The 14,316-nt window shown below is 36.0% G+C and overlaps 1 protein-coding gene across 3 annotated transcripts in view; it reads right to left on the minus strand.

Moving 5' to 3' along the window:
• Nucleotides 1-382: 382 nt before the first annotated feature.
• rock1 (Rho-associated, coiled-coil containing protein kinase 1) overlaps nucleotides 383-14,316 on the minus strand; it is a 92,242-nt gene continuing 78,308 nt past the window's right edge. The window contains exons 28-33 of one of the 3 annotated variants that reach the window (XM_051912728.1): nucleotides 11,630-11,700; nucleotides 11,432-11,520; nucleotides 11,223-11,301; nucleotides 9,253-9,514; nucleotides 7,696-7,903; nucleotides 383-1,870 (exon numbers count right to left, since the gene is read on the minus strand). In XM_051912728.1, coding sequence (XP_051768688.1) covers nucleotides 1,867-1,870; nucleotides 7,696-7,903; nucleotides 9,253-9,514; nucleotides 11,223-11,301; nucleotides 11,432-11,520; nucleotides 11,630-11,700 — 713 coding nt within the window. In that variant the 3' untranslated portion in view covers nucleotides 383-1,866. Of the gene's footprint in view, nucleotides 1,871-2,066; nucleotides 4,460-7,695; nucleotides 7,904-9,252; nucleotides 9,515-11,222; nucleotides 11,302-11,431; nucleotides 11,521-11,629; nucleotides 11,701-14,316 lie in introns of those variants that run through there. The other 2 variants (XM_051912719.1, XR_007932636.1) reach the window with 2 other exon arrangements.

Raw genomic sequence — 14,316 nt, forward strand, 5'->3', positions numbered from 1 at the left:
GGCTATGAATCTGACATCTGTACATACTTTTTGGGCTAATATTACCCACATGCCCTCATGTTGAGCTCTGTTTTTTGACCACTGTCCAGCAATTTTAATACATGCTAGCACAAATTTTGAATTTAAAGTCAAGCTACATCGACCAAACAACTGAATTCCTTGTTACAGTAGCCCCTAGGGCCAAGTTTGATCAAATTTGGTGTGTCCTCAGATTCTAAGTGTTCCAAGTTGTCGAAGTTGTTAACACTGCATTTAGAAGATATACATTAGCACAAAAACATGACTAACTTTTAGCAAATGTAATCAACAGGAAATAATGGAAATTATACAACAATCAAACTCAAAAGTACAAGATACAAAAAGTGCAAACCCACTCAGGTGATAGTCTTAGGTGATAGATAAAGATATGTTTATTGACACATATCCATCAGTGCGGCCTCCAATGCAGTTTAACATGCAATACATCCACATCAAAACAGATCATTGTTCCAGTGCTTATTTTACTGAACACATATGTAAAAACCATGTTGTATTATTGAGGAGGTATTCATCATCTTGATTCATTTGAGTATGTACGCTGACAGAAACTGTTTTGAGGGGAAGCTGGGGATGTCAACGGTCTTTATTTATATTATATATATAAAAAAAAAAAAAAGCAGGACATGTTGCCTTCATCATGGTTGTTCATGCAGAACTTTTGAACTTTGGTTGACAACAATGAAGACACTGAATAGATGGTCCGCTCTGTTTCAAACCCTTTAGGTTCTGGTAAAAATCACACTGTAATAGATACATTTGTTTTCATTTGTTATGATAATAGTAAAGATTTGTTTGGAGAGGAACGCAAACAGATATGGCAGTAAAATTGTTATCCAAAAGGCACTAGGTGAGCCAAACACTACTGATGTTTAGTCTTCTACAAATAAATTACAATTCAAACAGTGCAGTTACATTTGTTAACTTAATGTTTTCCTTTTTGAAACATTTATCTATGAATCAAATGTAAGGCAACACATTACAAAAAAAAAAAGATAAACAAAAAGAATATTACAGAAACAATGTACCCAATGAACACACACACAGACACAAAAAAAATGTCAATGGTTTCTGTGACATTTTATGTCTCCTGATGCCATTATGATGGTATCATATGGCTTGGAGCCTCCAAAAACAATAATGATGATAATGACAATGATAATATGCATAGACTGTAATGATCTTCCATGCTCCATAAAAACCCTTCAAAATCTCCCCTTAAAAACTCTCAGTACCCAAAACAACCAAACCCAATTCATTTTCCATTTAGATTTTGAGGGATAGAATAAGGCAACCAGAGTCCATCAGAAGGCGGCATCAAAGTGGATCGAAGAGGAAATAGTTTGCAAATGTCAAAAGACCGTCCCAAAGACCCTTTTATGGTTAATTCCCAAAATTTCCCCCTTTACCATGGTGCCAAGCTATAGTCCCAATCCCAGAGGTTTCAGAGTTCAAACAGAAATAGGCATAGGCAGGAGAACAGCCTATAGTTTCCTTCCCAAGTTGTGAAAAGATGTCAAAGCTTTCCTCTGGACAGTAGGAGGCATGGTGTGGAATAAATGAAATCTAAGAAAATCCCGTGTTATGGGGAGAAGAGGGCTAAAAAAAGATGATGCCAAAAAATGTCCATGATGCCTTGCGGTAGGTAAATTCTGAATTTCAGCACCAATTACTGTCTGTTTTTTAATTCATTTGTGAAATGCAACTTTAAAAGGTTAATTACATGTTTGTTACAGATTTTTTTTTTTTTTTTTTATATATATACTTTTTTGTTGAGTTTTTTAGAGAGGAAAGTACAAAAATCCCAATTTAATCCAGAGGTTCAGATGGTTAGCTGAAAGAAAGAAGAAAAGAAAATATCCAGTGTTTGAAAGAAAGTATAAATTTAGGATCATTCTCACTGAAATTCCATGTTAAACAGAACTTTTCATAGTCATCATAACATGATTCACACACATCTCAATGTAAGTGTATCTAACAAAAATGTCACATTTAACTACAGAAAACAGAAAACAACAACAAAGCAGTAGTAACTTTTAAAAGTTATATTTTACATGAAGGAAATGAAGCCTGTAGGAAAACTAAGATATTTGTATGCATTATGACATTATTTTCATGACAATTAAGGACATCTAACCTTAAAATTACAGCAAAACATCTGGATGTTATTTTTTTTTTTTAAATCTCAATGCTAATTCTTATTGTCTATTTTAAATGAATTTCAATTCACATTTATTTGTATAGCGCTTTTCACAATACATATTGTTTCAAAGCAGCTTTACAGAAAATGCATGTCAACATTACAATTTAGAGTGATCTGTTATCAGAGGTGACTGCAAGGTAAGTAATTTCAGTAATGTAATCAAATCACACAGTTAGCTAAATTACAGTAATAAGAATAGCCAATTGTCATCATGATACAGTGGCCAGATATGTATTGCAATATAGGTCAGATTAGTATAACAGCTGGTTATTGAACAATGTATAACAGTGCAGGTAGTGGTGTAGGGTACCCACCACCGCCACCGCCACCACCAATAATCTGCAATAGTGTCAAAAATATCGTTATTTCGATACGTATCGATACTGAAATATCTGAAATAAATAGTGTTGATAGTTGTGTTGGCGTGACAGGGTCTGAATTTCGGCGCGGGATTGCGCATAATTCTACTCGTGCCCGCAGATTTCTCGCTTGCATCCGAAGTGCACACACATAATAAAACCGCCTCTGACATACAGCTCACGAGTGCCGAATGTGTAACTTTATGTCTTAAAGGGACAACAGCCTAATAAACATGCCGCTGTCTGTTGTTAATATTAGTCAAACAAAAGTCAAAGAGAAAATCACAATTATAACTTTAATTGTTTAATTTGGATTTAATTTTTACAATGAAGATGTTATTTTAAATTTGATCAGTTTCTTACCTGAATACTGCTGTTAGACCCGAAAAGAAAGCAGTTTATTTCATTTGTATCTTTATTCTATTGTATTTGTGCTGTTGTGCACAAATACATTGAGTGAGCAAATATTTACGTGACATAATTGTAATGGTAATTGATCAATGTTTATATATGAATAAAATCTTAAATTAAAATCTGTCATCATATAAAGTGATCTCTTCAGAAGAAATTATTGATTGCCTAGATTTTCAATGGATGGATGAACAGTATATGCAGTACTTTTTTTCCCAGTGGTATCGAAAACGGTATCAAATATCGATACTTTTTAAGGTATCGTATTGAATTTAGAAATTCCAGTATCATGACAAAACTATTCTTCTATGTTTGGCCTCTTTTATACCCAGAGATAGTGGTGTACTTATTCTAATAAATTTTTAATAAATCATCACAACTTTTCTAGTAAGTTTATAACTATACAAAATGAACACCCACTCTACATTTACTGAAACTGCTCCAAGATTTTTGTCTTGAGATTTTTTTCTATGCATTCGAAACTTTGCACTTTTCCACTCAGTTTAAACACTCTTCTTGTATTCAAATGAGGTGTGGTCCATGTACTGTCTAATCGATACAGAAGCAGTTATATTGATACTCGCTGTCAATAATGCGACAATACTAAAAAATCCTTAAAAAAGCTTCATTTTCTTCAAGCAAAATATAAGTACTTCCTTTGTCAGGTTTTGTCTGATCATAGAAATTTGAAGGCAGAAAAATGACATCTATTTCCCTCTCTCTAGACATAATGGGTGGAGTTATGTTTAGTGATAGGGTTATGAGTAGGGTTAGGGTATGGTTGGACCGTTTAGCTCAGGGGTGTCCAAACTCTGTCCTGGAGGGCCACTGTCCTGCAGAGTTTAGCTCCAGCTTGCATCAACACATCTGCCTGTAACTTTCTAGTATGCCTAGTAACACCTTGATTACCTGGTTCAGGTGTGTTTAATTGGGGTTGTGGTGCACTAAACGGTGCAGGACAATGGCCCTTCAGGAGCAGGACTTGACAGCTGGATGTCAAGCTCCACCCATTGGCTCTGCAGTGAGCAGCCTCTCGAAAAGTGGCTGGTGATATTATTTTACTCTCAATTAAAAATTATTCCAATGCAAATATAAACTCCATAATGCCACAATGATAAAAATGGCAGAATAGAGGGGGAAATTTGAAGTTTTAAAGCCAAAACCGTACAGAGCCACTGTCCAGATAAAGAAAACTCCCTTTTAGTTGGTTAATTATGTAAAGGAAAGAATTTGCCATTCTAGTAAACAAAAACCCACAGTAAACAGAAAAGAACAGGCCTCCAGAGAGCAACTGACAGTTAACCTCGACCTTAAAAACTGTGAATGAATGTACTAAACAAACACAGGAGTAGTTGACTACACCATTAGACATTTAAGGTGTGGAGGAGCTGTATGATGTTGTCAGCATGTACTGGATGTTGTGTCCGCATGGAGACTGGACTGCGCCCTGCTATAAGACAACAGCAAATAAACAGCCCGTCACGAGACTACCCTGCCTCTACAGCCTGGAACTTATGGCCTTCATTATCAATAATTATAGCTCTTTATATCTCAATCTCATAATAACATGTATTATTCACATTTCACCCCAAATTATATATATATATTATTTTCATGACAATCAAGCACTTCCCTCACCCCCATTTCTCAATACCATACTGTGCCTCAAGTCAAGTTTATTTATATAATGCTTTCTGAGTGAGTGGGTATGTATGTATGTAATAGGGGTGGGAGGAAAAAGAAAAAAAGTCTATGCATCGCGATTCTCTCTCCAACGATTCTGGAAAGTTTCTGAGAATTTCAAAATCGATTCTGAGCTTATTTTTAACCGCAGTTGCGAGATGACGTTGCGTGTGCTTTAGGGTCCACCAGCGTGGAGCAGAGTGTGCGTTTTCAATTCATTCATACAGAAGTTGAGCTTCTTCAGGCTCGCGAGTGAGATTGAAGCTCAACTTCCATAGGAATGAACTGAATATGCTCAATCCGCACCAGTGGACACGCACCATCAGAAACACCCGTATTCTGCTTGTTTGCATTTCCTCTCATACACACCACTCGGAACTTCTATAAATTAATCTTTCATACAGTTCGGAAAGGCTAGAGTGAATTACATGTGTGGACATTTGCATGGTTCATTGCACAGGATGTGTGCTGTGAGAGAAATGTGTGCTCTGAGAGAAATGTGCACTTTTCTTGATGTGACGCTTGCAGTTTGCGTTCTCTGCCTTTTTTCCTTACAAATGCGCATCATTTATGTTGTTTGAAATGCTGTGGGCTTATATTTTATAAATACGAAACTCACTGACAGAAGGCTGCTTTCAATTTCAAATGCCCACGTGTGCTTTGTGAAGAGCGCTCGAGCAAGTAGCTGTGTGGTTAAATGTACTTGCATCTCAAAATGCTTTTATGACACAAAATTAATGTAAACACAGTCAGTTAGGCTAGATGTCTTAAGGGATTAAACAGACTTTTTTCAGTAAAATCATTCTAATTAAAAAATATTTACGATTATTTTTTATTTTGCATTTTGAGGGTTTTGTGGTAATAATTAACATTTATGCAGTAATTAATTTTTCCCATAGAAAATAATAGAAAAAAAATTATTAATTTTTTTAAATTGTTTTTCAATTTATGCAGCATTTCAGGTTGAAATAGAGTCTAGGCCTTTAAAATCCAATTTTTTAAAAGGTTTGAATAGTTTTAAATCAACCCTTGTCCTATTTGATTCCCATAATAGAACTAATTAAGTGTCATCCCTATATGAAGTGTCTTTAATGATGAATTTAATTTAATAAATGTGATGGTTTTTACTCCTGGCGCCCGAACCCAAACTTTTAAGGCCAAATGCCGTCACAACATAACAGCTATTAATGCACAAATTAGATGTTACATAAATACTTGATATGTAGTTAAAAAAATAAGAGACAAACTCACGGAGTCACCTAATCCATAAAGTCCTGTCCCAATAAATATATAACTTTACATGGATTAAATAAAACAGCCATGAATGAGTGCATGTTGGAAATAAAAGCACTGAATTGAATTCTCTCTCTGCTGTCTATGCTCATCATTAGCCTTGTGAAGTTGCGTTCATAGTGCCGTTCACACACCGGGTTGATGCTCAGGAATGCTTCAGCATGGCCACAGTATGCAGCTTTTAACACAATCTGCTCATTTAAAACTCATTAAATTATATTAACATCTACTATATGACCTTTATTTTGATAATAAACATCTAAATAATTACAGCTCTGTGGAAATTAATTATTTTCTCTGCGAGAGAAGTTCTGTTTAAATGCACAGATAAAAACAGCCCTCTGTCAGCAGCTATTTCATAATCTAGACCGACAAAACCACTATTAATAATTCTGATAACATGCCAGATGAGATGGACTCAGTAATTGTGATGTATTCGCTGTTTTGTTTATTTTTCTGACAATGTTTGCATATTCCAGCAAATGCATGCGTAATTTATGCATATTCCAGCAAATATTCCAGTGTGTTCCATTCTCTTCACTGTTTTTTCTATTAAACCATATAAACCTTGTAAAACTGTAGTTTAAATGAATGCTTATATTTATGGGGAGTTGATAGACTTCCCCTGTCATTTATTTATGTTCTCCATTTGAAAACATTAGACTTTGTAAATTTATTTTGCCTGTTGTTAATATTAATGCTGTTATAAATAAGAAGGGATTGTTAAAAAAAACGGACTATTAAAGTAGTAATATTTTTTCATTCAGGTGGTTTAGGTTTTATGTTTCATGCTTTTTCATGCTATTTTCGTTACCCATTTGTTTACCTGACCAAAGATTTTATTTAAAAAAAAAAAAAAGACAGTGACTGCACTATATATGTTTATATTTTGCAGTTTTTTTAGACTTTTTCGGAGTGAAATTGCAGAAATTACAGTATTTAAAAAGTGTTAAAACAGATTGTTCAGTTCAGTGCTGTTATTATTGTCAAAACAGAAATAAACCATTAAATAAATATCGATTCTGCATATCGGTTATCGGCACATTAACATACAAATAATTAGTACTGAACTGGTTATAAAAAAAATCTATATTGGTCGATCTTTATAATAGACAGATATATTTTGACATATTAGTTGGTTTGTCCCGTTTGTTTACAATCTTTTAACAGATAACTGACCTTGTTTACATAATCCAAGCATTCTGAAAAACAATGTTTTTTAAACATTTACTTGGAGTCAGGCATATGACACGGGTGTTCTTCATTCAGCGAGTTTTGTGTATCTAATATAAAAATGGCATAAATTATAGCTCTGAAGGGCATTTAGAAGTGAAAATATGTAAAGTCAACAAAGAGAACAGGACATAGGAATGATCACTACAAAATGGAACACCAGAGTCTGTCAGTCCTGCAGAAAGACGGTACTGTTGCATCATACTGTTTTGTGTTTTTTTCTTTTTCTATGTTTTTTTTTTTTGCCATCACTACATTACAGTAATGAGAAATGGGGAAAATTGTGCTTAAATTGTCTTTATTGTCTAAAAGACAAACATTTTATTATTTCTTTTTTTGGTGTGAAATATGACCTGACATCAAATCTAGAGAGAATGCTTCCTGGTTAAAACACTATACTGCACTGAAAATCCTATTCTCTGCTCCAAATGCATAATGTGATTTAAGATTAGTGTGACACCGTATGGTTGTAGTTACCTTGGCTTGCCCGGCAAGTTTTTGGGGTTCTTGCGGAAGGACTGGTTTGCTACGGAGCGAGTGGACATTGTGCGTGGGGATGCCCTTGAGAAGGTAGAAGGAGGAGTCTTGGGAATCTTCTTGCCGAGATGACCAATCCATTTCTTCTGCTCATCTTGGGACAAGGCCAGAAGCAGCATGTCTCTAGCTGATGTCACATCATAATTAACTGAGGAACAAGAACAAAATGAGTGTTGCTGTGAGATGCTTTGTCATTAGCTATTTTCACACATACAGTCTTTGCTGTAGATTTTTTGTAACTTTCTGATTACAGGTCATGTGCAAACCGGACCCGTTACCTACATTTTTTAAAATCAGCATTTACCGGTAAAATTCACTGTCAATCAAACAATCAAACGTGGTGGAACAAAGAAGTGCAACAGGCAGAAGGGGCAAACAACTTCAACCGCCTCGCGAAGTTCAATCCAAGATATTGGCCACATCTTGAAAATCATGAAAAACATCACCGCTATCACACCCAATCAGTGTGGCTTCATCAAAGGATGTGGCACTATTGACCCCATTCATGCCACCTGGTTGCTGACGGAGAAGCACCAGGAGAAAAACAAGATGGTGCACATGGCATTCCTGGACCTGGATAAGGCATTTGATTGAGATCCACGCAACCTTATCTGGCGAGGACTGCAATTTCATGACGTTCCCTGAGGTGTATGTGAGTGTGGTCCAATTTCTTTACCGTAATGTCACAAGCATGGTTTGGGATGCCCAGTTCACCACCTTTCAACATCAACCGACAGTGGGTCAACCAAGGCTCAGCACTCTCGCCCCTTCTGTTCATCCTTTGAATAGACATGGTGACAACTGACCTGCAATTACCACACCCCTGGACACTCTTGTACGCAGACAATGCTTTTGCAGGAGATCTGCTCTGCGCTTTAACATTAAATGGCTTAGCGTAAATAGAATGCGGCTAAACGTTCAAAAGATTGAGTACCTGGAGTTCAGCCTCCAAACTGATGGCACCATCAACATCGATGGACTGGATTTGAAGAAGATCACTTAGTTTAAATACCTCGGATCCTTGGTCGCATAAGATGGCAACACCATCCTCAACGCCCGGGGAAGAATCGTTGAAGCATTGCTCAAGTGGAGACAGGTGAAAATCTATAAGACCGTAGTGCATTCAGTGGCCCTTTATGGGGCAGAGTGCTGGCCCACAACTAAGAAGCACGAGCAAGTCCTTCACACCAAGGATATGAATATGCTCCAGGGGAACACTTGACCTGACCCATCTCAAAGGCTTGGAATCACTTCAATCATGGAGAATATGAGGGAAACATGCCTCCGATTGTATGGCTATATTATGAGCAGTAACAAGAGCTCTGAGGCAAGAACAGCCCACTGTTTTAACCCAGGGGGCCACAGACCACATGAATAACCAAAGAAACGGTGGATGGACAGTGTTCTAGAATGTATCAAACCTTCTAAATGTAAATAATAATATTAATAGCAGTAATAACAGTAAACACAAAGAGGCATTTTCTGCTTCTGGCTCACCTTTGCAAGGGGCGATAACATCCTCCTTCTTGTCCAGATGGTCCTTGTGGCACTTGACGTGGCAACGGCGGCATTCCAGGGCTGGTGGAGGCTTGAACACATGCCACAGTGGTTTGGAGCAAGCCTCACAGTTAGAAGGGAAATGGTAGAGGGTGGGGATGAACTCATGGCCTTTGTGGGGCAAGCAGTTGGCCTTATCACCCTGAGGGACACTCTCCACATCCGCTTCCTTCCTACACTCACCTTCATTAGCATAAAGGATCTAAAGAACAAAAACATATTTTTCAATATGTAAATTTAAGTAAAGGTTTAAAGGGTAACGAAACATTTTTGAGACATTAACATACATGCATATTACACATATCGCAATTTTTTTTTTTTTTTATATAAAAGCAAAAATTGTTACTGCAGTTTTACATAGAATCATGGCAAATGCAACAATTTATGATTTGGACTTTGTACATGAAACATGAGGACAAAATTTTTTATTTCCGTGTAAACTGTAAACATCTCTGGTTACTTATGTAACCTCAGTTCCTTGAGATGAGGGTACAAGACATTGTGTCAGTAGCTGATACTATGGGGAAACACCTTTATCCAAAAATACTGAAGCTTTTTTGAAAAATGCCAGTGTAAAACACTGTCGCTGCCAGTGTTTTTTTTTTTTGGCATTTATTTTTGGCCATATGACAGAGATCTGATATTCTATTTGTCGTATTTCTGTTTTGCATAAAACTGAAGAATATTCGGTACATCCTATACTGTATTCTAAAATGATTTGATATTAACTTTTGCATGGATTTTATTGAAAAGAGCTTAGGCTCATGTAACCAGAAGTTTTAAGATATATGAATATGCTTTTAAGTTTTTCTTGCCTCATGGGTTTATAACTGTGAAACGTTGAGGTACCATCATAGTAGTTTTATGCGCGCGTGAACATCATGGCAACGTACAACACAAAGGACGCGGGAAACACTTAAAGGGTTAGTTCACCCAAAAATGAAATTTCTGTCATTAATTACTCACCCTCATGTTGCTCCAAACCCTTAAGACCTGCATTCATCTCCGGAACACAAATTAAGATATTTTTCATAAAATCCAATGGGAATACTTTTTGTGCAGCAAAAAACAACCACTGATTCGAAACAAAAGATTCGTAAAGCTTTGAAGCTTCATGAAGCAGTGTTTTGAAATCGCCCATCACTAGATATTGTTGAATAAAGTCGTTATTTGGTTTTTTGGTGCACAAAAAGTATTCTCGTCGCTTCGTAACATTAAGATTGAACCACTGTAGTCACATGAACTGTTTCAATTATGTCTTTAGTACCTTTATGGGCATTTGAAAGTGTTAATTATCTTGCTGTCGGATTTTTATAAAAAATATCTTAATTTGTGTTCCGAAGATGAACGAAGGGCTTACGGGTGTGGAACGACATGAGGGTGAGTAATTAATGACAGAATTTTCATTTTTGGGTGAACTAACACTTTAACGTAACGCGTAAATGCGCACAACTAGCGTAAATCAAGCAAGCTAGTATGCATAGGCCACGAAGTGTTGGCGAAATAACACATTAGCGGACCGGAGGGAATAATATGGAATTTTTTTCCAGAAAACTTCTTGCACAAAATAAATTCAAGCACTTTCAAGGACCTGTATCTATGTATGTTTATTTTCAAAAACTTTCCAGGGCCTTGAAATTTTTTTTTTCAGATTCACAAACTTTCAAGGATTTCAAGGACCCGTGGGAACCCTGGAAAGTACAGTGTGAAACGTCAGCTTATGAATACCTTGTAACAAACTTGGAATGATTTCAGCTTCCCTACAGTAGTTTCCCAAACATGATCAAGCACAGTTGTTGAACTATGTGTATTTATGCTAACAGCACTGATACTGTGACACGTCATTACAGGGAATTACATGACTATTTTTTTTAAATAGAATCGCTGTGAAAAAAATGAAAATAACTGACCTGGAATATTCTTGGAATTTCATCCGTTTCAGCTCGATAAACGTCACCTTGTGTGACAGGACGTACATGGAAAAGTTTGCTGTTTTGAAATAATACATTTTTAAAGTGGCAGAAAGGGAAATCATTCAATTTTACATAAAAGAATGAATCAAGTAACCAGTTAACATGGATAATTCGATCCATGGATAGTTATTCATCAGAATACTTACTCAATATCTAGTACCATAGAGGGGTTTGACTGCTCCTTGTCTTGCTCATCATTGTAAAAGAGAATTTTTTTACTGCTCACCACAACATACTGAGGGAAACAAAAACAAATATTGAAAAAGTGGAAAAAGAGTTGGTCATGTATGTCTAAATGCATGGACAATAATAGCTTAATACATAATTCTTCATGCAAGTCTTACCTGCTTTTTCCAGCCATATCTTTTTATATTAGCCCTATTAGGTATTGCGAGCCAGCCTTCAAGCCGTGATTCTGCAAACAAATAAAATCCATTATATCCAAGTCAGAATTTGAACAAGCAATAAAATAGACATGCAGTAAAACAACTGGAAACACAAACCAAGGTTGTGACACAATCTACAAAAACTAAATAGCTTTTACTAACATGCGTAAACCAGGTACACTTTAAAACAACTGCCTCAAATTACAGGGTTGTAGTTGTAAAATCCCATGCTGTTTTGTTAAGTGAAACTAGCAAGGAAAAAAGGGCAGAACTTTATTTTATCGATAAAGAATTAATTAAATGGTGAAAGTGAGATGCTGATGAGAATGTGAGAAAACAATGGCTAAATAGCTATTTGACTGATTACACAATAAATTTTGACTATAATAGCTCACAACATGGACCACAGCCTTAGTGATGTCAGTGGAAAAAGGAAGTTATTTCAGAGGAGCACCAAGTTATTTGACTTTCATTAACAATTATAAAGAATTGTATTTTTATTTGGAATAACGGGCATGATTGCTCAAAACAACACAACAGCAGCTACTAGCTATTTGGCTTGATTAACATGAACAAATAGGCCAATAGGTGATGTCAATTTATTACAGTACATTTAAATGTTTTTCTTTGTAATGACGTAGACTGAAATTTTGCATAATAAACCCAGGAATGTGTATCACGTTTATAGCAGTATTAGTAACTGGCTCAATACAGCAGTTTGTTACAAAGTATATTTTATCATCAAATTAAAGTGACAAGACAAGCCTGCAATTTTGCCCCTTTTCTGTAAATGTCAACCAAACTATGATGCAATTAAATTAAAATGTTACTGGTTTGAAAGCATATGTGGTTGTGAGAAAGACATGTAGGTCACACAAGAATTGTTAAAAAATAAATAAATAAATAAAAAATCAAGCATAAACTGTGTTACCACAACTGAGTGTGAATGTTAATGTCATTCATTCTGTATTGAGCATGCTGCTGGTGCAATAAATAAACCAACCGTACATACATACAGTCAACTTACAGAAACACGTGTGCTTCATAGGGCTGGGTATTGACACTGATTTCCCAATGTGATTAGATATTTATTCTTTTGGGAATATTTTATTTTAAATGTCAACATTTCTGACTTATGACAAATTTAAAAATGTCACAAAGTCACACTGGATAAATGTTAGGGTTGGATAAATTAAATAATTTGGATAAATTAAAGGGGTCATGACATGAGAAATCAAATTTGCCTTGATCTTTTGACATATAAGAGGTCTTTGTACCATAAAAACATCCTGCAAGTTTCAGAGCTTAAAACATCCTCATTATAAACAAAGCATTTATTTAATCAAGCTCCAAATAGGCTTGTTTTGATATTGCGGGATCTGTGACGTCACATCAGCAAATACATCTGCCTCTAGAACAAGACATTGACGAATAGTTATACATCATTACACCATAGGCCCTGCCCACTGGCAATCAGTTACTTAACCGCTGACACTTGCCTACACTGGATGTAAGCGTTGCATCAAAAGCAAATAGAACCCATTAAGCTGCATTTCCACTGCATGCGACAAATGACAGGAAGTCATTCATTTGCTATGGAGTAGGTTTGCATGGTATACTGGTACTACAGTAGTATCGTGATACTAAAGCTTCAAAATACTGGCGCCTTAACGGGAAGATTTCCGAGACAGCGGAGACAACGAGAGCTTCTTTCCCATGTTGCCGTGCACAATCATAATGAAAGTTAATTGAGACTACCACTCAGTGGCGAATTCCAACAGTCATGTCTGAATGCTGTGTGTGCAGTGGAAAGGCGGTATTGTAATAACTGGCGCAGTCTACACAGGATACAGTATGCAAATGCGCATTCAGTTTCTGACATACTCTACACACTTAAGTCTGTCAACAACAGGACAAATGGAAGAGTGAAAGAAAGTTTGAGTTTAAACAACTCATTTGCATCTCTGTACAGACCTCAGAAGGATCCCAGCTCCGAAAACAAGTGGATGGTTCATTTTAATGGCATCCCAGATCGCACTGAAGGATAATATGTTTGTTTGGAGCATTTTTGTTTTGTCAACAAGGCACAGTGTAATATGGAGTTTGCAAAGAAACTTTTGTTGACAGACGAAGCAGTCAACTCTACTGGATCTGACAGCAGCTGCATTATAAACCGCAAGTCAATGATTTCATAATGCTTTGTCTATAAATGGTGTTTTTATATGGATAATGTTTTCAAAACACTTATTCAAGTGAGTGGGATTTCAGACTTTCCTAGGTAATGAAATTAGCCAATTATAACAGTGGCCGTTTACTACAAGCCTTTAAAGAGTCACCCCTTAAAAACCGATAATTTCAGACGGGGGTCAGAATGAGGGTTGAAAATAATTGTTTTAAATATATCTGCATATATATTTGTGCAAAAAACTTTATTAACATTATAAGTGACCCCCGAAGGAACATTAAAATAATAAAGAAAAAAACATGTCATGACCATTTTAAGGGTTTTAAACCTTTACAGAGCCAGGGACAAGCCATGCTAAATTAATAAACTTTTGGGTCATTCCTTGTAGAAATCAACCAAATTTCAGAAACTTCCCCAGCTCAAATTTTTGATTTTGTTAATATTTTTTTCTGAAAAAAGA

The sequence above is a fragment of the Ctenopharyngodon idella genome, chromosome 2 (assembly GCF_019924925.1).
Source record: "Ctenopharyngodon idella isolate HZGC_01 chromosome 2, HZGC01, whole genome shotgun sequence".
NCBI classification, from domain to species: domain Eukaryota; kingdom Metazoa; phylum Chordata; class Actinopteri; order Cypriniformes; family Xenocyprididae; genus Ctenopharyngodon; species Ctenopharyngodon idella.